This window comes from Pseudopodoces humilis, chromosome 6, assembly GCF_049639895.1.
Source record: "Pseudopodoces humilis isolate 2021_Gansu_Grassland_sample_001 chromosome 6, ASM4963989v1, whole genome shotgun sequence".
NCBI classification, from domain to species: Eukaryota; Metazoa; Chordata; class Aves; order Passeriformes; family Paridae; genus Pseudopodoces; species Pseudopodoces humilis.
The window spans coordinates 31,463,862-31,488,830 of NC_142205.1; the positions used below are offsets into that span (position 1 = coordinate 31,463,862).

At 35.3% G+C, this 24,969-nt stretch overlaps 1 protein-coding gene across 3 annotated transcripts; it reads left to right on the forward strand.

Moving 5' to 3' along the window:
• The first annotated feature begins 1,409 nt into the window (after positions 1-1,409).
• Positions 1,410-24,760, forward strand: PDLIM3 (PDZ and LIM domain 3). Of its 3 annotated transcripts, none has more exons than XM_005517670.3 (8): positions 1,410-1,736; positions 6,977-7,128; positions 8,709-8,793; positions 13,965-14,152; positions 17,673-17,936; positions 20,515-20,642; positions 21,765-21,876; positions 22,762-24,760. In XM_005517670.3, exons 1-8 carry the CDS (start codon positions 1,644-1,646, stop codon positions 22,949-22,951), a joined length of 1,212 nt encoding a protein of 403 aa, XP_005517727.2. In that variant the 5' UTR covers positions 1,410-1,643; the 3' UTR covers positions 22,952-24,760. The 3 variants fall into 3 exon arrangements, with proteins under 3 accessions (XP_005517727.2, XP_087912245.1, XP_005517726.1); XM_005517669.3 differs by lacking the exon at positions 13,965-14,152 and adding an exon at positions 14,609-14,676 and having other exon boundaries at positions 1,488-1,736; XM_088056119.1 differs by lacking the exon at positions 17,673-17,936 and having other exon boundaries at positions 1,412-1,736.
• Positions 24,761-24,969: the final 209 nt, after the last annotated feature.

A 24,969-nucleotide genomic window follows, 5' to 3' on the forward strand; every position in this document is an offset into this window, starting at 1 on the left:
AAAAAAAACCACACCAAAAAGTAAAACTGCACATTAAGATATAAATCAGAAACTTCAGAATGGGAATTTGGAAGGAATCTCTCCAGTGAACAAGTTATTATACAAGCATAATTTTTGACACTGGAAACTCAGGGTCTGATTATACTGTTTGACCTGACATTGAAATTCTTATATTTCAAAAATATTTTCTACTGCAGGATTTGCAATCTCAATATTTGACATTGCTAGTGTTCAGAGAAAAAGAAAATGCAAATTGCACAGGAAAGAACTCTTTAAATGAATACATCTAATATGTTGTTCAGTTCCTACAAATCAAAACACACTACAGGATTCACTAGGAGAAGTGAACAGAGTACCAAATATGCAGGGTGTTTTCACTCAAAACATATAATCATGGAAGAGGAGAAAAGGTAAGAAACTGAAGTACTACTTTGTGATAAGTTCTGACCTTGAACACACACAGTGTACTCTGTCAGGATGAACTGTATAGTGGCAATACTTTGAAGGCATATACTGAACCAGTCTCAAAATGTTAGGACATACCAGAGTATGTACACCACTCAGAAGGAATGAGAAGGTTTTTTTCCTCAACTTCAAAATACACTAAAGTATTTCAGCTATCAAGACTTATACACCACTGACCTAAACACCTGCCTTATTTCTTTAAATGTGCCTTTCTTCCTTCACATTCCTTAGGTAAGCTGTGTCCCCACCAGCTGACTGTCACCCTGCAAGCTCTTTGTGATACAGATACCCTTTCTGATGGTTTACTTTCAAAGAGTCACTACTGTGTGTTTCATTCTGATCAGGATGTGAATTATACTTTAATAATGGAGCATATCTTTGAAATATTCTTGACAAGAACACAGTTACAAAAACCTCTGGTGAACACTACTACCTACTAGCAAGCCACAAGTAAAGGACAACTACCTTTAGAAAGCCAAGATTTCTAGAAAGAAAAAAGGACATCATCACCTAATACCACATTTCTCTTCCACAGTATGAGAAATATGTATGACATCAGTCCAGATTTTTGAAGGCATTAGGACTGGTGCATGCCATGGTCTCAAGTGACTATCTAAAAAATGCAGCTGAAGAGCTGGAAGGACTGTTTAATGCAATAAACTATTACATTACAAAGAGGACCTTGAGAGGGAAATCTCCTTATTAGTATTTCTGTCTACATGAACCAGAGTCATGTGCAAAGTCAAAGCACTGCACTGCATAGCTGAATTAAACACAGGCAACATAAACAGCGTGCTATCAAGTGAACAAGGTTGCTTTAAGAAACCAGAAGGACGCTGCATCCTGAAGTTTACTGATTGTCGGGCTGAGGGGAAGCTAAAGCAGCAGATAAAGTTGATGCATTTGTTGTAAACTTTCCAGCATTCAAGCTTTATTTGTCAGAGTTTGATACTCCCCTCTGTGGGTGGAGAAGCCGAGGGACTGGCTGACGTCACCCAAAGAGTAGGGATAAAGTGCAGTGCCCACAGCTTTGGAATGAGTAAAACTTCTTAGGAGGTAAAAAAGGTCGGCTGCCCTGTCTGGCAGGTGCTCTGCTGACAGCAACCTTCCTCCTATAGCTCAACTCCTCACACGGACCCAAGGGAAAAAGAACATTAACCAAGGAAAATCTGTCCACAATGCCACAAAACGTTATTCTCCAAGGACCGTCACCCTGGGGATTCAGGCTCTCAGGAGGAATAGATTTTAACCAACCCTTAATCATAACCAGGGTATGTACTTTTTACATTTCCTTTCTATTTATTCCGTTTAATAGCTGCTGTAGATTTTTACCTTTTACTTTTCTAGAGTTCAGAGATGCAGATAAAGCTGTGAGTAGATTAAAAATTAGCTGCCAATTCTGAGGAGAGCCAGCTGAATACTAAGAGTTTTTACAAGTTTTGTGTGACGTGTTTCTGTGATTGGTCTAAGAGACTTGAACTGCACTTCTACTTAGGTCTCAAAATTAAATTCAAGTGCCTTGGCAGCAGAAAAACTCTGGCATGATTTCCCAGGCTTTCAAAATTAACATTTAAACCTACTAAAAGCAAGACCTCACTTTTGTGCTTTCCACAGCTAGCCTCTCTGATCACTGGGGGAGAAGACTGCTTGGCAGCAGCTCCTCATGCCTGGGAGTTTGTACTTTGCCAATTTATCTGACTCTTATTTAATTAAACCAAGTTCTGTTTATTGCCAGAAAAGGCAACAATACCTGTTTTTACATATCTAAAAGTTTTCACTTCCATGAATGTTAAATGAGTAAGTTATTAGAAAGTAAACCAGTCCTGCATATGAAAGAGATAGTTATTTGGTGAGTTTTGCCATATTTAGAAACTAAAAGCTTACCTTAACCCCCCCCCCCTCAATAAATGGCAAGAATTTGAGCCTTCATTATTTTTCATGGATTTTAGCTGCAATTTAAGAAACCAGTGACTCGATCAATGTAGCATACAACACACTGTCAGCTGCCCTGCATCTACAGATGCGGATCTGCTCAAAAGACAGGATACATATTTTGAGAATTTTTGTTTTTAATTGTGTTCAATGCACACCAGGCTAGAATTAATTCTCCTTATATTTCTGCTGCTTTTCAGGACCTTAGACACACCAAATTTGTGCTCCATGAACCTCCAGATTCCTATTGTTTTTCTGCTTCGTTTTTCCTTTTTTGTTTAAAAAAAAAAATCCCTACACTATGACTCACTATATACACGATGCCTGGTATTGAGTAAACGTCAAAAGCCTTGAAGGATGGATACCACTAGTGATGTCTTGCAGTAAATATGCTTCCAAACAAGAATCAGTAGAAAGTTTAAGGGCCATCTTTTCAGTATTAACTCATAAAAATTAACTTAGTCATTCATTCAAGGTTTATAAAAGCATAAAAAAATTTATGTATCTTAAATATAAGTAAATCAAAATGCTATTATCTGACTGAATGTAGTTACATAACAAATACTCACAGAATATAGCAAAGCCTTTGGAGAAACAGGAGAGAGAAACATTGAATTAAAAAAAATCTCTGGATGTTTTGCGGCCTTCATTGCCTTTTATGGGCCTCTAAAAGAAAAATAGTTTCCATTATCTCTAATGAAAAATATTTTAGCGGTGTCTGGTTTGTATTTTCTTTGTGTTTAGATTAAGAGCAATGAAGTTTAAAACTGCAATAACAAAGGATGTTACTATAAATATAACTTTCTAAAGAATAAATTACTTTGCAGTTGACTCATACCTACCAAATGCCTCACAAGACATAAGCCTTTGCTTTCTGGCATATTACAGAAATGCCCAAAATCACATTTCAAGTATTACAATTAAATATATATATACACATATGGGAAAAAAGGTCACATTTACTTATTTAAGGCTTAAGATTATTAACAGTAAATTTGTTTAAAGTTAATATTTTTGTTGCCACTGCATAAATTTAGAAGAGTCCCTCAATATGTATTCATGCAATATCCCTTAAGAAATAGAGAACATTTCAAAAGATTCATCAGTCTTGCCTCTTTGGGCCTAGGTGTTCCTTTTGTAAAAGTTATCATAAGCAGCCCATTCATACTAGGCTTAATTGTCCTGACAAGAAAAAAAATAAACAATAAATAGAAATTACTTGTAAATATATTCTGAATAAAATAATTGGACAGGTGTCAAGATTGGTTGGCTATATCCTTGTTCAACAAGAGACAGCTTTTATCAGGACTTGTCAAGAGAGACAGATGACTTAAGAGATCATTATCCACCTGTCTAAAGAACAGATGTCACTTCAAAAGCTCATATGAAAATTGTTCTTTTTTCAAGCAAATGCAAAAACTACAGACCATAATCACTGAGAGAGAGGAAGGACAGGAGGGGAATAAAAATCAATACATTCAAGTTCTATTACAGTCAGAAACAACAAATTAACTACAAAGACTGAAAATCTTAAAATCCTTGGAATCTTGCATAGATGGAAATAAATTGCATTAATGGAATTGATTACAGGAACAATTGAAACTTGTGCAATTTGGAGAGAATGGTAAAGTATTATCAACTCTAGATTTAAATTCTATTTTATTTTTATAGAACTTTACCAATCACAAGCAAGTATTCATATCAACTCAATTTTATGTTTAGCCACTCTGTCCACAGACATTCATAACTTTCTTCAGAAAACACAGGGCCTGAAATATTTATGATTGTGCAACGTGATAAGTTTTTCAAGTCTATTATCAGATGCAGAGAGATCTTCTTCAAAGTTTCATTGGAGACATTTGACCCTCATGTGGTTAAATAATTAGTCTGCAACATCTGAATGATCAACACATATTTTTGTATTTATCCAAATCCAAGATACCCAGGATACAGGAGTAACAGGCTTATCATGCAGACATGGCCTGAAGAGCAAGGCAAAAATTTTCCCAAAGCAACACTAGAAGCTACCTCATGAAGCCAGGGTGAGCGAGCAACAAACACTACAGTCAGAACAGAATTCTAAGTGTTCAAAATACACAGTTAATGTGTCATTAGTAAGTCCTTAAGAAATAGTACCACTTATATTATTGAGGTACCCACAATATCAACATCTTACCCATGATATCTTGCACTGCACAATGTGGTCCCTTTCTATAAAACACGTTCTGCAGGGCAGGTGCCTGTTTTGCACCCTAGCAAGACTGGGCATGTAGAGCTCAGCACCCCCATCAAGGTGTTAAGGCCCAAGAGACACATCTCAGAAGCTTGGCAATGATCACTTCAAACAAGGAAGAGGAAATATAGACCCCTGTGTCTTTCCCTCCTCGTTCCCACCAAATGATGGTAACCCCATTCAAACATCTAAATGGTATCACTGCAGCCACTGATGACTTACAAAAGCCAAGGGATTTAGCAGCAACACAGAGCAGGGCATTCCCTGCTAGCAGTACAGCTGCAGGGGAATGTACTGTGCTGGGCAGATACACTGCTTTATAAGGCAGGATCACTATCTCAGGGCTTTGCTGCAGTATGTCACAGGTACAGCAGATGATTTGTGGTGACGTGCAAAAAACATAATCTGCAGAGTAACCTCCGTAAGGGTTATACAAGCTAACTTACTCTTTAGAGGGAACCAAGAATGGTTGGTTTGCCCAGATAGGTATTAAAGCATCAACAGTCACATTGGAACACGAGGAATTCTGCTGCAGGTTGTCATTGCAGACATATTCACAACATGCTAAGCTAAATCAGGAGCAATTCTACCTTGAAGGGAGAAGAATAATCACACCTCTAACCCCTGTCTTATTATAGTGGTGTAAGTGGTCTCAGTGTTGATCACTTACTCTCGCAGCTGTTGAAGTTTGAGAAGCAGACAATTTTAGAAATTTCAGACTTAGAATTGATAAACTTCCTTGATTCATATTCAAACAGATTATTCAGGCACCTGAACACTTTGTTAAGCACACAGTACTCTAGTCCATTTTTTTGAAGAGTGAGGGTGTAAAAGCCTGCAGCTGGCCACAAGGACCTCTTTGGAAAGTTTGCCTGACTTGGTAATAACACTTGCATTGTAGTTTGTTACAGTGATATCAAAAATAGGGTTACACATGGGAATGCAGAAAAAGAGCTCACCAAACAATTTCTCTGATCATTCAGACTCACCTAATGGAGATGGAAGGAGGAGAGAGCAACACCTCTTCACTGATTTTTGCCATTATTTTAATACTAATACAGTGCAAATTATATTAAAAATAATTTCTGTTTGGCTTTTATGTTGACAGTAGTGTCCCCTTCAGAGACAAGTCTGCCAGCTTCACCAGAACTAGAAATGCTGGAAGTACATTGGGCAGCTTACTCTCTTCCTTTGCTGGAAAACTGAAACACCAGAGCTGAATAATGTCTCCACAGCATGTTTTCCAGTCAAGATAAGATGTGCTTTTGCTGAACAGAATTCACAGTGTTTGTGAACAGCAAAACCCACAGTAAGAAAAAAAATCTCTCCAATAGCTTTTTCATTTAATATATGCCACAGATAAAATAACTGCTTTTGGAAATAAGACTATATTGACATTTCTTTCCTTCACTGGGATTATTTTACTTACATATAGGCAGCTAATATTACTTTGCATGACTCAACTTGTCCCTTCTGCTGTTCAAGAGCTGAATTTCAGAAGCTTATGGGCTACATTCATCAATTTCATGTCGCCGTCTAGGTAATCAAGAGTTGCCTAAAATGGCAATACACACGTAAGGGACAGACATCCCACTCAGTGACCTAAGACCTGTGGTGTATATGGTATGTGTGTTGTGGTGGCAGGAGAAGTCAACTCTTGCAAATGGAGGCCTGCAATCCTAGAACAAGCTTCAGTAACATCTAAGGTCATGGCCTCTATACAGTAGTTGTTTTAAAGCAAAATTTTTTTGCATTTCAATTATTTCCACAACCATACAGAAGTTTGTCGACAAAAAAAAAAAAAAAAAAAAAAAAAGCAAGCATATAAAGATAAGCTTAGGGCTATTTTCTCTGAATGTCACAGACAGTGGTATAGGTACACAAGGTATGAATTGCACCACACAGACCACCATGGAGGATCAGGGCCACTGTTACTCAAATGCCATGGGACTTAAACCTAAGCACTTTAAGGAGTTCAGCAACACAGTTTCTTGCCAGTTCTTTTCTTCTGCTGTTTGTTCTTCTGATGTTTTTTTTTTTCAAGCAAATTGTATATATAATGGCAGTGGAGAAAGAAGATTTAAAGATTAAATACTGTAAAGTTACAATAATTACAGAAATCAGAGTGGAAACTAATGCAGAAATGTGAAGATAATTTCTATCTAATTTGGAGTTATGATGAATAAAACATTCATATAGTTTCCTGACGATAGAACTACAGAACTTTTGGCAAAATATTTCCCCCATCCAACAGGAAATAGGGGAATGTGATGAAGTTCATTGTCTCTATCAATTTCGGGCATGCAATTTTCGGGTGATTAAGCAGTCACATTTTGGTCTTTTCAGATTACACCTGGAAGCAAGGCTTCAGCTGCCAACCTGTGCCCTGGTGATGTTATTATAGCTATTGATGGTCTAGGCACAGAGAACATGACACATAATGATGCCCAGGAGAGAATTAAAGCAGCTACACATCAGCTTTGTTTGAAAATAGAGAGGTACGTGTACATGTCTGCCTACTGCTTAAAGAAGATACTACTCAATCAACAGTATACTTATTATATGGTGTAACTATTACAAACAGTTTGAGGAAGTTCCCAAGATCCTTAAATTTACAAGCAACCAGACCTACCTCTTAAGCTCCAGGTCAAGCAAGACTCCCCAGAACTCATCTCTGTAGGCACAAAAAGAACAGCTTCCCTCAGGTTGTTCACACTGTAATTCTGCCAACTGCACAAATCCTCTGTTTACTGTCAGTAAGCAAGCAGTTCTTCATGTTTTGGGGAAATAATAAAATCCTCATCTAGTGTCAGTTGTTCAGTGACCTCTCTGCTCTAACACTCCCTCAGCCACAGGTGCCTATCACTGCCTCCTCCCAACCACACATAAAGCCACTACTGTATCATCCCAGTTAGGGAAAACAACATCATGTCACTTTCATAAGGGGCAACAAAGGAGTGAGTTTAAAGCAAATCAATCTCTTTGGTCACAACATATTAAGCCTCATAAAGGATTTTCAAGCAATGTTCAAAATAAAACTGAGAAACACCGTCTTACCTAAACTGCAGTAATCCAGAAACTTTTGTGTTCACTTCTCTCTACTAGAGCCAGGAAAAGAAACAACTTGTGGCTTCACATCTCCAGCTGAGTTTGCTCAGCCTGTAATCAGAATCACTTGGCACACTCTTTTAAGCTGTCTCCAAAACTAAGACAGGGCTGATTAACCTGAGGCTCTCAAGGAGCCACAGCTCTTTATTGCAGCTGACTGCAATATTTCTTTTGAAACATAGAAGTGTTTCTCTTTTTTTAAGGAATACTGTTGAATGATTAGAGCACACACCATAGTTAAAAATTCCTTCTGTTAACTCAAGGTTCCGCTACAGATTGATATATGCCATTTAACAACTATCTTGGGAAGCCAATTTCAAAATGTTATAAATGTATATATAACAAGTAGCACCAGATTAATATTTAAAATTACTATTATGCTACTTTAAAATTAGCTGCCACATTTCCCTTTGTCAATGAAAACAGAAATGTAGCTGATATTTTGTGTTTGTTACTTCTGCCTACATGGCTGAAAGAATCATCTGTGCAACTTCAATTTCCCCTTGCACATACTTTGCATACCTAGGTTGCACTTCAGCATTGAAAAGTAGGCTTGACATGGAAATTATGGTCTTTAAAGAAAAATGAATTGATGTTTAGGATGATTACTAATACACTCGATTGTTCATATAAAATATTCTGAGGACCCAACATTCATTCTAGCAACCATTAAAAAAATAAAACTAAAAAGTTTGGTCAGCTCAGGTCAGAAAGGCACTTATTTCCCTTTCCTTTTGTGTTTGGTAATTATTAAGAACCTATTTCCCATTGTTAATAGGATACATAATTTTTTAAAATGTAAATACATTTTATACATATCAGTTACATATCATTAACATATTTTTATGTCAAAACACTAAAAAAACATAGAAAAAACCTACAGATTTACAAGCTCCATTATATTTTATGGGGACATACACAACTCTGTAGGAATTCAAATTGTTTCAATTCTGCCTTTCTTTCTTTCTAGGGCAGGAACTAAGTTATGGTCCCCACAAGTTTCAGAAGATGGCAGAGCACATCCCTTCAAGATAAATTTGGAAGCTGAACCTCAGGTATGAACTGTGCAAAGTTACCTAACCATTTCCATTTGCCTTTTTAAACACCAAATAATCTCTCTTGTGGTCATTAAAATTCATTAACTAGAACTTCATCCATGATTGGCCAGTTTAAGCTCATATGAACCACCATGATTATGACATTCAGGAACACCATTTTATCTGACTCAATGTTTTTGATTTTTCAGCTATAACAGAAAAAAAAAAACATTAAGAAGCTACAACAAATTCTCATTTTTCTTTAAGAGTCCACATATCACCATAGTTCTATTATGGAAATAAAATATGTTCTCTTATTCTGATACAGTTTAAGTTGCTTTAACTCTTTTAGAGATTCTTCATCATATGAGGAAGTTCTTCAATCGGGAATAAATATCAAGTATTTAAGTGATGAACTCATCAGATCACAAAATTAATTTAGATGCAGTCAGTTAAACACAGAGATCCATAAAAGCTGGATCTCTTTACCTCCATACATTTTTATACTATGCCACAGAACTGAAGTTTACATACTCACACAAGACCCATGTACTTGGTCAATAAGCAAATCACTCACCACTTCTGACTAGGATAGTCTTGATCGTTGTATATGGCCAAAGCAAATCCAATCAATCAACAGCCATCTCTCTTTTCAAACTCAAAAAAGGAAAAAGCTACTATGAGTCAAAGTCTTTATATTGCTAATAGTGAATTAGCTAGGTACTGGTTACAACTATTTCTTTATCAACTTTATAACTTTATTTTTTTGTCATTCCTCTTTAACCTACATAAACATTTGCTGTTATCTCAAGAGCAGGGAGGGAAGAATATTCTGCTGATCCTGGAAGGCCAGGTTCAAAGAAAATATGTCAAAGTATTTATTCTATGATATCCAAGAGGAAAAAAAAAGTCTAGATTCCATTTTGATAAACCCTGTGCACTAAGTATTTCCACCAATTCTGTTTTCACAGAGATGCTCCCCAACATGAATACAGCACTTCAGTGTTACATTTCTCTCTCTTCTTTCTGATCTAAGACTTGCATTAAGTGACACAGCAAACTCCATCAGAAATAATATAGCCTCTTCAGCAGCAGGAATACCTTAGTGAAGAAACAAAAGTATTTTAAATGCATATCCTTGTGGAAGAGCTAGGATACACATTATGGATAGCTATGACTAGCAATGGAACAAATTCACTAAAAAACTATAGAGAAAACCATGCAGGCATGCATTACACAAGAGTAATCCCTCTGCGTGAAAGCTGCATTCCTAAAAAGGACGGTTCCTTAAAAATAGATTACAAGAATTCACTAAGTGCTATTTGGCAGACTATTGAAAAGCAGTCTCCACTGGGCAATCAGAAATAACTGTTCCTCCTAGATTAAATGGCCAGTCTTTTCATTTAATGTATCTCTTTTTCATTCCTAGGAAGTTCAGGAGTACTGGGTATATTTAATAAATAGTAGGCATCATAAAAGTAGAAATGTTTGTAAACAAATGTACTAAACTGTTCCTGGAATGTTTTACATTTTAGATTAAATTCTTCCATATGAGTATCTATCTCTTCCTGAGGAATAAAAAATAAATATAGCCTATTTTTCTACAATTGCTGGGATTTGAAATTAAATTTTACAGCATATTTTGTCACAACACGAGATGCAGAAGCATATATACCAGTAGAAAAAACAGTAAGAAGTTTCTTGAATCTCAGATGACAAATTTTTGCACAACTACTACCTGTGCTGTCCAAGTCTGATGAGAGTTTGCTGAATTCTAACAATAAATACAGGGACTGAAGCCAGGATGAATGGAGAAAAATGCAAAAGCAGAAATTGTTACTTCAAATGTAAAACTCTTTTACTCAGAAGTATTGCATATGTTTACTGGTGTGCAGAAATGGAAGACCACTGAGTTCTATTTATATAATAACCAAAATTACCCAAAAGGTCATGGATTTTATGAATGTATCAGATTTTTTTCACTCTCATCAAATTTCTATAGTCACTAAGAAAGTTAAGAGAAGTCAGTTATTTAAAATTAGAATCCAGCTAAATAACAATAACAAATGACAACATACACAATCTCCTTAATAAGTACCTCATTCAAATCTGTAACCTAATAAAATATAATTACAAATTAATGGAAACCCTGTTTGAAATTGTTCAGCAATGTGGCTAAATATTTGGCCAAAGAATGCTTACTTTAGCTTCAATGAATGAAAATTATTCTACAGATGCACGGAGATGGCAATGTGAAACCTGATAAGCAATTAAATACTCTGCCTACGTACAGCTATAGAACAAGGAGCCTTCACACTGTAGCAAACTTCTGAGTCAGCAGTTCTTGAGAATCTCCCAAAAGCCATTTGGAGACTGATACAGGCAATTGTTGGAGCACAGTGAAAGCTCTCATTATTTGTAAATCTGGGAAGAGGAAACTGAGGCAACAATTCTAATTTACAGCAATAAGTGGCTGATTTAGAGTCACTCTTGAAAGCTACACATTCCCCCACAAAAAACAGCCACACTGATTTTGATAGTCTGGAGCAACCTATAGTGTGATGGATAAATAGTAGGAAATCGCAGACCACTTGAAGAATTACTAATGCAATCACATTGTATTCTGAATAAAAGCAATTTAGAACATAAGGTTCTCAACAATTATAAGCAGAAAGAGAAAAAAAGTCTAAATGGCAAATTGTATCATAAAATTATTTTTAAAATGCCTTCTGCTATATTGTAAGTGTAAAAGAATACAATGACTCATAAATGTTTTCTGTTACAATCCTTTTAACCTCATTGGAAATAATTTTCATTACCACAATTTCTTGAATTGTTTTTATTTGAACTTCTCTTCCTTACTTCTATCTTTGTCTTTGAACATTTTGTTCAGTCAAACTAGACTTTTGGCCATGAAGGAGATTATACATTCCTGGGAGATTTATTACGCATGTAGATAAGTATAAAAATCTAAGAAAAACATATCCCATTGTTCTAAGTTTATAGTCTATTACCATTTATAATCAATTTTTGAAACAATATAATTGTCCTGGGCTAGTTTTGAAGACCTACCCATCTTTATAACACCTTTCAAAGATAAAGATCTTAGTCACATTATACCTCCAAAAGGTACACATTTGTATTCTGTAACAGAATTACCGTAACAGAATTCTGTAACAATTACCGCAAGGAATGCCATTATATGGGCTGTGATGGATAAATTTCTACAGGCTTTTGGTGCTACACTATTTCTATTCCTGATACCTGTATCAATGCAAAAATGTACCTAGCCCTGAAAAAAAAAAAAAATCTGTCAATTGGAAAAAATAATTAAAAATTAAGTACTGTAATTCTCCCACATTCCTAATTAGAAATTTCAACAACTTCCAGTTCTCATTTAGCTTTTGAACTAAAAGAGGACTTTTCACACATTCAATGATACCAAATAAACACAAGAGCTGGACTGTTTTTGCTGCTGTATGTTCTGTCACTGACATTTTATATTAATAGATGAGTTATAAAGAAAGCAGAATTTAAGTCTCACTAACTGCAAATATTTGTTTCACAACTGTTCCATTGTAAACATGCTGTTATGGTGCCACATCTTCTGTTCATTTCTCTATGAGAAATGAAATATGGGGATGAAATTACAATGTTCTCAGTTGGTTTTGTTCGTTTTGTATCATATATGGATTTGAATCAATTTTAATACTTTGACATTAATATCTTTCATTAAGTAGCCATGGTCCTAAACTATTAGATTATTTCCATTTACTAATACATTTTGTTAACTGCAACTCCATTCTATCAGACAGAAAGAAGGAATTGCAAGTAAAACCTTTGTGCTCATTTATCTGATTACTGCTTTCAGTAGTCTCTTAAAGTGCAATGCTGCTACACATTTTCATTTAATAAAACTGCTTTTTACTGTTTACATTTTCTGTTTGCATATTCTATATATCCATGACTTTTCTTTAGTCTGATCCTAAACATATTTTGGAAACTGTTGTTTAACAATTGTACTCAAAACCAAACCCAAACTGGAGAACTGGACAAGATTTCTAGGAAAATTGAAGTGTTAATGACCTGTGCCATCTTAACATTGCAATTCAAGTCTCTAAGGAAAAGACCAATTCAGGTTGTAGAAACCTATTAGTTAGAAATAAAAGCTATTTATTCCATATGGATGGAAGCTGAAATGCTCTCACAGCACTGTTTCCAAAGAGTGCCACGTGTCATCAGGACAAGGTGATGGACTGCAGCAGTTAATGTTCTTCACCCACTAGGGTAAAAGGCAAAAAAACCCTTGGCAGATGACAACATAATTTTTTTCAAAGTCTCTATTTCTGAGGCTTAGGAGTAATAAATACACAGAATAGAAATAAGTGAATTTTCATGCAGTCAGAAGTCTTCATCATTCCTGGCCAACCCCCACATAAGGACATTTTAAGGTATCTGAAAGATCATCAAAGATTTTCTTTCCAGACCTTAACCATTTGAATTCCACAAACTGAGGAAATTATCTTGGCCAATGACAAAAAAAGGAGAAAGTATGTCAGAATACAGGCACACAGGCAGAATGATTTCAAATTTACCCATTTCTGGGTTTTACTTATTTATGATGATTTCACATTAAATTATAGAGCAGTGAAATTTTTGATACACAGATATGCTTTAAAAATTAAATACATTCTGAAGAATGTCCTCAATCTGAAGTATGTTTAAGATTTAATTTCAGTTAAAAGAAGCATTAAAAATTACGTGTTTTCTAGGTAAGACACAATAAAATCATACTTTTGGAAGTCCCTCTATCAGTATGTGATGAAAATTAAGAAGCTAGAGATCAGTACTAAAGCAAAGAAATTAAGATAAGCATACATTAAATGTTTTAAAAGCATACTGTAAAAGGTGTCAAATCTAGTGACGAATATGAAAGGTCACTTTAATATTCATCCCTCCCATTTCTTCTAAGCCTTCTGCTTGCCTGGACATGGGAAATTAATGTGTATGGCTCAAGCAATATATACAAAATTAATGGAAAAATATAATATGCTTGTACCAGTTAAAAAATAACAGAGTTGCAAAAGTAAAAATGCAGTTATTAACAATACTGGTGTTGTCAGATTTACTCATTGCTAGCTTTGGTGTGCATTGTAGCTCTGTGTGTTTTGTCTGCCTATCACGTACAGGAGTTCAAGCCTATTGGTACAGCTCACAACAGAAGGGCCCAGCCTTTTGTTGCAGCAGCAAATATTGATGACAAAAGACAGGTAGTGAGCTCCTCCTATAATTCTCCAATTGGGCTTTATTCATCTGGCAATATTCAAGATGCGCTTCATGGACAACTGAGGGGTCTCATTCCTAACTCATCACAAAAGTGAGTATTAGAATTTACTTATGATACGTGGTCGTTTGTGGTACACCATTATCTGTTCTGTTTTTAACTTTAAAGTCCAGCTCTTGCTGTTTTTTTCTGAGAATCAGGAGATTATACATTATTCAAAAAAAGGGTGCTCAAGGAAACATTTTTTTCCAACACCAAGAACTATCCATTCAGCTTTCTAGTAGCACTGCTGCAGGTAGCTAAATTTTGCCCTCTGTGTTGGGCTGCAACACTACCCTCCCACCTTCTCCCCTGTAACTTCACTTTACTCTGAATGCTTCTGAACACTACAGTGATTGTATTTTGAACACCAGGAATGAACAAACTGAACATGGTTACTTCATGGTTAAAATTTGTAAACAATTTTAGATACATTTAAACTAAAAAGCATTATGGATGAATAAGCATTTGTAGGCCAAAGAAATCTATTTATCTCTTTTTTCTTTACAGGATATCAACTACTTTGAACACAAGCATAATATTCGGCCCAAACCTTTCATAATCTCAGGCCGAAGCAGGTTATAAACTTTGAGTGCTGTGCTGGACTTGATGCATGGTGTTATTCTTTTAATGGACAGATACTCACCACTGACATTAATTAAGCATTATGAAGCATTTGAAATTTACTTACAGTACTAGACAGCTTAATGCTGAAATTAAAAGCAAACAAACAAAAATAATTAAATGGTTCACTTTCAGAGCTCAGGCTTCAAATTCAAATTTCTCTTTACAAAAGAAAGCAGATCTACACTCCCATCTGTTATCCTGATCAGAGTCTGAAGTAACTGCAGCCATGATCCAGTTTACAGCGCAGTACCAGATATTGTACACTTACAGATCTTTGGCACTGTGAACTTCTTCTGACCAAATGCAGTGTAATTTGTTAATGTTGTAGATAAAAGATAGCCACATAATACATATATATTACATTTAAATAAAAGATACCCTACATATAAATAAAAGATAGCTAAAGATAGAGAGTTATAAGCTAGGCCATTCAGAGATTTCAAATTTGCATTTCAGCAGATCTCTTTCCAGAGGGCAATCTACTGCTGTGCTAAAAGTAGGAAAACTGATGCCACAGATTTGTGAAGTTACAATGCAGAAAATCATATATATTCACATCCACCATTTTAGTGTAATAAATCTCTGTCTTAACTGGTAATGGAATTCCTTACTACTGTTTTCATTATTACGAAGGGGACAAAAACAATGCAAACTCTGTGGCTAAAAACACAAAGAAGCTCAAAAGAGCCTGAGGGATGAAACGCATTGTGATATGATCCTTTATCCTTTCTAGCAGCAGCAGTTTGTGGGACCACTAGGTACCACACAAAGCTGGCTTCGGGACCACCAGGTACCATTTCACAAGTACCTATTACAATTGTGAAGTGTCAAATGAGTATCAAAAGCCTGATTTCACAATTCAGAAATAAAAATTAAACAGTATTTTCCATGAAATTGTTGAAGTAAATGGCCATTTACCAGCATGATGAAGAAAATAAACTGCAAAAACCATCCTGGCAGCAATGCAACAAGTTTAAGAACTTCAGTTGGGCAAGGTCTGTCTGGAGCTCTAGCGCTGGGGAGATCTGCACTTGCAAACTGCAGAATCTCTGACACGGGGTGTTACATCTACAAAACCTTGGTTGTCACAGTTTCTCTACTACTTTTTCATCAGTTTGACTTAATCCATTGCTAAAGACAGGAAAAAAAACACCCTACCACCTCAGCTCTAAATATCCCTTTAGGACGGACAGCAGAGGCTACACAGAACTGACTAAAAAAGGACATGATTGTGGACTGTGGGTTTGAGCTAATGGATTGGACATTGGACATAATTTTGGACTTTACTCTGGTGAAACTAACTGGAAATTGTATTTAATATATAACTATATGGTATTTATTTTTTACCTATAATTTATCCTGTTTTAGTATTATTTTGGCTTGGCGTAACAAGAGCGAGAGTTGTGCTTTTTCTAGTCTTTTCCTGCTATATCCCATTTGCTAACACTATTAGCACTGACTTATTCTACTGCAGAATCTAAAGGCAGTATTATTTCTTCTAAAAGAAAATTCACACAAATATTTATGTTGCCCTGTGTTAATATTTTGGCTGGCTCATGCTTGGAGATGATGCATAACTCTATTTGCATTAAGGCTTGCCTACCGTTTCAGGAATGCTTTTGTTTGACATGTCTTTGATAAAAAAAAATGTATATTTCCCTTTAAAACTTTGAGAAAGTGGTCCTGCACAAATTCTGCTTTGAATCAAAGGGAAAACTTGGGGTTTTCTAGCTCCAAAGTAGCTACTGGGCAGAGTTCTGTACTATCAAACTGGGAAACAGAGCATTGTCCCAGGTTTACACAGGATTGTTTCTTGGAAAGAACTACCCAAAACCCTGATATCAGGCTGGAGGACAGAGATGAAGCATTTATTGTCCCACAGCTGAGAACATCACATAAATGGTAACCAATGACTGTAGAAAGATTTGGTTATGGTCTGTTACACAGCAACATCAAAGAAATATCCCATAACAAAGAAAGCCTCTGAAGTACTATGCAGACAAGATTGAAGCCTTCAAACTAGTGATACTGAAAAAGAGTTCAGGTCTAATGTTCACATTCTTTTGCTAATCTTTTTCCAGGTATGTTGAATTGATATACAGTAACTTCAGTAACGTCAAGCAACACTAATATTTTTTAGAAGTGTATGACTTATTTTTTAGATATAAATTATATGTAAAGTCTACTTCAAACGCAGTGAAATTAATTCTCTGAATTGTTCTTGTGAAGGACCACTTTACATTCTATTGGAAACACTGTAATTTAGAAAAGCAAAAGTAAGCCTGGATATATTAGTAACTTTTCTTCTTTGCAATGATCAACAAATTTTTTTTTTTTTTAAATTGTTAAACTAGCTTTAAAAGATTCATAAATATCTTACTCTAGAATTTACGGAACTCTAGGAAATGTCACATTCAGTATTGCACACTGATTCAGAGTATTTTTTCAGCAGTGTTGTGAGGTACAGAACTGGAATGATGTCTCTAGGATTCTTCCAGTGCTGCAGGTGTTTATTCTGTCTCTGACTTGGACAAATCACATAAACTTTGCCTGCCACCCTTTTTATAGATTATAGGAATTACTCACTTAACACAAAGACATTTAGGGAAGCCTAATCATTCCTCAATAAAACCTATCATTAAAAATATAAAATAATCTTTATACTATATTTAATCTATCTAAGGATTTTTACTATCTTTAAAGAAAATGCATGCCAGAATTTTAAGGACTGCTTTATAGCTGGCATTGATACTTTATATAGGAAAACTATCACCAATGACTACACACACTTTTGCTTTTCTCTACTTTCTGTACTTTTGCTTTTTGGAGCTTGTTCCATTTATGCTTCTCAACCCTGTTAACATCACCGTATCCCTGTGCTTTTGTCTCTGTTCTCCATAATCCAATGCCCACTGCACCCTTTCGTGCACTCTGGCCATGAACACAGTGGATGCAGCACTCCTTCGGGGCTGGACTGTGGCAGTGGGCGCAGTACACCCTCTTCAATTAGCACGGTCAGCTCCATCTGCCCCACCGAGCTGAAAGCTGTGTCTAAGATAGCCCCTAACGTTCCCCTGGAAATGGAGCTTCCTGGTGTCAAGATCGTGCACGCTCAGTTTAACACACCTATGCAGTTGTACTCAGATGACAATATCATGGAAACACTGCAAGGCCAAGTTTCTACAGCTCTGGGGGAAACACCTGTCATAAGGTAATTGGAGCAGGATCTATAATATTTTTGAGTACACAAATTTAAAATATACCAAAAAATAGTATCACACTGCTTATATGAAAAAGGGGAAAAGGGTTAGACAGAAATCAAGTAATTTAAAACCATTAGATTTTTTCACTAAATTATTATTAATTTCTGTGTTTTAACCCAAAGTACGAAAGAAATCCTTCAGAACATACAAATAAATATTTCATAGGTAATAATTTTAGGATTGCAACTAATAAATAAAAAACTATGATACTGCCTGGACTATTACTTAACTGACCGTCCCAAATCTGATTCCCTCCAAAATTTAAAACTTCTTACTGCTATTATATTTATCTAATAATGATTTAATATTTTCCTCTTACTAATAATTCATAAAATAATAATAAATAAAATTTATTTCCTCTGCTGAAATTCAGGTGACGAAGATTAGGAAATATTGTAGATGGTCATAGTGTTCTGGATACTTAACTCCCACTCTAGACAACTCATTCAGAACAACTATCTCTCATATAAAAAGAGGCAGAATTTACAGTAGGCCTACAAATCCATGTATGACTTATGAATTTATTCAGTGAACGACTAAAGTCAGGTAGGAAACTTATGTATATGGACAACAATTATGATTATACAATAAAAAGTTTTAAAATACTCTTTTTTTTTTTCAGGAGACAATTCACCATTTAGGTTGCTTTATCTTTACCTTTGCATAATAGTAACCTATTTTCCTGTTTCACAACAGTACTTAAGTTAATAATTCATAATATGTATGGTGTAAACTACAGCTAATTACTAATATTTTAAATAAGCAATAGTCACTAGCACCAATGAGCCTTCTTCAGCACCTTTCAATTTGGCTGCTACTAACAGAAAAAAAATGTATTTATACAAAAGTATTTAGGTTCATCCTCTGATGAAAACTGTGGTTCATGAAGTCTTTTCAGAGTGAAGCCACTCTATTGCTTGAATATTTATTTTCAATCAGAAAAATTAAAGAACATAAAAGAAAAATTTGCCGCTTCATTATTGTGAAATAATGGATTAAGCCCAAAGTAATCAGATTTCACGCTGCTTGTGACATTGCCACTTTGAGAACCCACTTTCTCTATGCACGTTTGAAATGACTCTTGCTGTGGGACAGTTTTCACTACGTATGCACTACGAAATGTTAAGATGACACATTTGTGTCTAGGGTTTTTTTGCCTTCTGTATGTAATTGCATTATCACTTGTTTTATATTTAGATATATTTTAGTAAAGAGGAGAGAATTCAGGGCTTTTATTAAATATTGCCAAGAATTGTAAAAACTACACTACTTCTATTCATTAAAAGCTTCTGACAGGACAAGAAACTGGCAGTTTTTTCACCAGCTTAAAGATGGCTCAAAGAAATCTACTGATTGATGAAGATCAAAAAATTCAGCCACAAAAAATAAGCAACAAGGGTCACTGTCCAATTTCTGCTGCTCTTACTGGGCCATTTGGAAGCTTGGATAGTACCCTGGGAAAGAAACCAGACCATTTAATGCCAACCCCAGTCTAATTCTTTGTGGACAGTAGGAAGCCAGTTGCAACAGGGAATTTAAACTGGATATTTGTGCGTGTAGCTGTAAGATAACAGACTTCATCAAAGTAAATCTGGATGTTTCTGATTACCCCCAGTAAGTGTATCAAATTTACAAATGCCACATATTCAATCAAACTTCTGTCAGTGTATATAGTTATCTACTCTTCCTCTCGACTACTTAGGATGCCATTTATCATGAACAATTTAAAATATTCAGCAGAGTTTAAAACGCCATTAAATATTCTTAGTAAAATCTTTGTCTCACAAATAATTTGAGATTCAAGCATAAACTGCTGTTTAGACAATAAATTACTTTATGTTTTTAGCATAACATTGCCATTGCAAAAGAAAGCCTTATCTAATTTGTATTAAATTAAGAAATAGAACTTTTATTTTTCAGTATTCACCTTACAATGTTTCCTATTTTGCAATACTTATTTCACTCCTTTTTTTAATCTCTGTAAGTTTAGTAAATAACAATTATTTTAGCCAGATAATCACTATATTACTTAGTGATCAAGCTAACTTAGAAATCATATTTGTCCAAAAAGATTTGACTTGTTAGGTTTTGGCTGACCTTACGTAAAGGCATGAGCTCTGACTTGAACAACATTCTTGAGAGCAGCTGCTGCAAAAAGGGGACTTCTGGATATCACAGAAAAGAGCACCTGGTAATAACAGCAGATGATTACTGGAATGAAACTACTTTGAGATTAAATGGCCTTTTCTCAAATGCCAGTAGAGCCAAGACAGTAATTATGGAAATATGTGAATGAGTTTCTAGATTTATGTTTGTAACAATTGCATTAATTTAATTTTTTCAGCACTTTTTAGATCAAAAGGAGGCTATGTAAAGCAATGCTACGTGGAAGGAAGGTTCTCAATAGTTGCAGGAACATGCTGTCTATGTTTGTTTCTTGAATCATACTGTATGCCTGGTAGAGATACTGCTTTAGAGTTATGTTTGATAAACTGTTTTTATCTGCTCTTCCTCCCTTTAATACAGTGACCCATCTCCCAACTCAGTGTCTCAATCTGACGTGTACAAGATGCTGCACGCCAACCAGGAGGAGCCCAGTCAGCCACGCCAGTCTGGCTCCTTTAAGGTGCTCCAGAATTTAGTCTCCGAGGAAGGTGGTTAAAAACAACATATTCTACCTGTTCAAATAATTTTAAAATGCTTGTGGGAGGGGGGAATCCATGAAGAAAATAAGAAAGATTAGAGATACAAAAATTTCTGAAAGCCCAAATCATTCCAGACCCTATAGCTACCACACCAGTCCCCTGCCATTTCACCTCCTTGCTTGTATAGCAAGCAGTCTCCTCTGTGAATACAATGCAGGTGTTGATCACATTTTCTAGAATCTCTTCTCAGATTTTAAGAACTTTAATATCCAAAGTTGACTTTAACTGAACAATAAAATTTTATCTGTGAGAATTTTTGGGACAAGGTGCTTATATTCATGACACCAAGAAAGAAAACACTCTCTTCCACATCCAGAAAAAGAGGAATTTAAACCAACTCCCCTCAAAGCCTATTTCCTCTTCATTCTAAATAAAAACTGAGAGAAAATTTAATTTACAGTCATATTTCCTTCAAATTAAGAAGTTTCAAAAATAAAATTATTAAAGGCTGCAAGTTTGTTATATTTACAATAAGCATGAAGAGCAAAATACAAGCAAAATTAACCTAAAAGGTAGTATTTTAAATGTTAATGTTTATATATCAGTATTTATTAGAGAAGGAATAAAGACATCTAACTGTCTGCATATATATCATTGTGGGATTTTACTTATCATTTTCTCGTATTTTGCTATTATTTTGTATTCATATCACGTTACTAATCTTTCCAATTTGTTGTATGGTTAGTTATATAAATAAGAAGCTTTCTGACAGTAGGCCTTGATTATGTTATGTTTCTATGTTAAATCCCAATCCTCCTGCCTCTCTGCTATATCCAAGACCTACTCTCAGAGAATTAGGTGATGTCCATGAGGCAGAGAGCACTGCATATGCAATCTTTTTTGTACTTGCTTTTGGCTACAGCTTACACAATATTTCTCCTGATTCCAAAGATGTGGAATCTGGCCTACCAAACTTTTCTAGTGAAACTGCATTGTTTGTTCATGGAAGTGAAAGCCTGTAAATACATCCAGAAGTGTATGTACAGTACAGAAAGTACAGAAGACTGCAGAAAAGTACTTACAGATGCTTTTATATTAGCCCATACATAACAAGATTGTTTTGTTTCTCAGATGGGCGCCCTGTGGGAACAAGAAGTGTGAAAGCACCTGTAACAAAGATACCTACTGCCATGCCTGGTGTCCAGAAAGTGCCGCTGTGTGACAAATGTGGGAGTGGGATTCTGTAAGTTGTTTCTTTTTCATTTTAGAAATCCCCAGCTTAAGCACACGTCATCCCCAAACACCCCTGCAAACTACAGAAGTGTGTTCCCATCATGCTTCTAGAGAACAAGATATAAAAATATATTGGTCTAAATGTCAAATTATAACTTGTACCTTCAACAATTTCAATACAGATTACATAAATTATGACAAAGTACCACTGAGGTTTTAATTGAGATTTCTGAGGACCTTTTGCAAGTCAACCATTAAGAAGTATCTAATGAAACCAGCAGTTATCCATGCTGTACTGTGTCAGGCTGTGAATTCAAAAATTTCTTGTTAATGCAAAACATCCTTCTCCCAATCCAGTGAGAATATCCAGAAAGCTCTGTAGAACTATTTTAAAACAATCAGATTTCTACCTGATTGACATCACTAACTTCAGCAAAGAACACAGATAATGATTTACTGAGAAAACACAGACACAAAGAAAAAGGAATGTGGTTTTGAAAGCCATTTGGCCACCCTTTTGATAGGTTAGTTTGTGCTTTCTGTCTTGTAACCAAACTAACATGTTTCTTAAAATTTGTTTTCCAGTGCTCATGAATTATGTTATCAACTCTACTACATTTTGTCACCTACTCAAACTCAGCATCCAACCTTAAATTATACACTAGTTTCTAAAACCAAGATCAACAACTGTAAAGCCTTAAAATAAATAACTAGAACATACTTTGTATCATAGAATCATAGAATGGTTTGAGTTGGGAGGAACATTAAGATCATCTAGTTCCAACCCTCCTGCCAGGGTAGGCACACCTAGTAGACCGGGTTGCTGCAGTTTCTTTTCTCATTTTAAATTCATATTAATTAATTTGGGCTTTTTCTTTTCATTGTTTCCATACAGAGGGACGGTGGTGAAGGCACGTGATAAATACCGGCATCCAGAATGCTTTGTGTGCTCCGACTGCGATCTCAACCTGAAACAAAAAGGCTATTTCTTTGTGGAGGGCCAGCTTTACTGTGAAGCTCACGCACGCGCCCGCATGAGGCCACCGGAGGGGTACGAAACAGTTACGGTTTACCCAAAATGCTAGTCTTAGGCTAACACACAAACATATGCATGCACACAAAGAGCCTTTACCAGCTTAGAACTGCAGTACAAGTGTCAGGACTTCTGCCTAAACCCAAAGTAGCAGCTTTTAAACCTTTCCCTGTGGGATTCTGAGAGAGGTGGAAGTCCTTATTAGCCAGCAATAGCACATTACACCAGCAAAATTCTGCTAAAATATTGTTTTTAAAACTGTCAGTATAACTCAAGGAAGTATAAACTAAAACAGCTCTCCTGGAATACAAAAAGTGAAACAGCTGAGGTATTACATGAATGCTACAGCATTATGTTCATATATATATATATATATTTATAATATACGTAAGTGCTGTAATCAAGACATTATTTTTAACATAAATTAAGTATTTGTGCAAACACCAACACCATCAAAGTCTTACAGGCTGGGCCACAATAAATGTAAAAACTTGACAGGTCATTAGAAAAGCAGCTATTTTATATGTTTAATACAAAACAAGCAGTTGTTCATGTCTGCTATTATTCAACTAGCATTAATGTACACCCCAAACATGTTTTGCTTACTTTGCTCTGAATTTGGGGTTATATTGCCTTAATTTTCTGATGCAGAAACTGTGATAAAAAAATAAATGTCAAGTCACACAATAAAATGGTTAGTATAATAAAGACTGGTTAGTATGAAGCAAAGCAGAAGTCCTGCGTTGTCTTAATGATTTTGAAATGATATCAACTTCCACATCTCTTTGCAAAAGATTGTTCTGAGGGATGCACACACATAAGTTGTTGGGTTTTCTTGTAAAAAGAACCTCACACTCTAACAGGAATTCATTTTGAATTGAGAATGAAAGTAAATTTTAAACCTTTTCTGCAGAAAATGATACTGGATTTTTGTATGTCCGTCACTCAATTTCCATAATAGAAACAATGGGGAAACATCATCACAATATATTGCTGGTAAATTAAAAGCTTGGACAGCTTTAAAAATAAATGTTAATTAAAATACGCAAAGGCAAGGTCTTTTATCAAAAAGCCTAGTGAAGTTCTAAGAAATAAAAAAGAAAAAACAAACTGAATTGTAATCAATTTCTGAAACTTGTCAAGGGCTACATTGCTTTCTGGTAGGTGTCAGCTACATAAATACACCTAACAGGCAAACCATACTCAGCACTTTTAGAAAATACCAAAGCAAGTCATAAATTCTTTATTGGGGTGTTTTGAACGCACTCGAAAGTAGAAAAATCTACAAAATTTTATATCAAGTCCACAACACTAGCAAAAAAAAATAACAACCCAGTGACAAACAATCTTACATACTTTTCCCATTCTATAATGTAACAAGCCTATAATGCAAGTAGAATATGGAATCAAAATAAATTATACATACCTTAAATTTATTTTTAAAATTCACAAGTCCTGAAGATTGAAATACAATGTCCACATAGTCAAAGACTTTTCAAAATGTCTTAAAGTATTATTTCAGAACTCAAAAGTTTTAAAAATGTATCACTTCATTTCTTACATTTCCATATCAAAAGCAGCGATTAAAAGAAAAGTGTTGCATCCTTTTCAAGGTTAGTTCCTGAATTATTTTTGGGCACAAAACATAATTCTGATCCTCAAGTATTATGGAGGTAATCTGTAGTATTAATATTTTTCCATTGATAAAGCCCATAAATCTGAAAATCCTTCTGAAAATATGAGTGTGCATAATGTCTATTTTTACAAACTTAAAATGTCATTGGTGTTTTAAAATGTTTGTTTAATGTTTATGTCTTTGTGGAGTAAATAAAGCAAAAATAAATCTACTACATATGTTAAATGTTCTGTGTTTCTTTTCATCTGGTATGGAAAATGAGCAAGTGTGAGTGTCAAGTGACTTGACAATAACAGAGGTTTGGATTTCAGTCTGAGAAAGCAGTATGCTTTGGATTGATCAAATCCCTGGCAAGAATGAAAGACAATTTTTCTATTAGGCATTTGAGTACACATCCAGGGTTTTCTAAAACAGAACGAGATCATGTGCCTTCC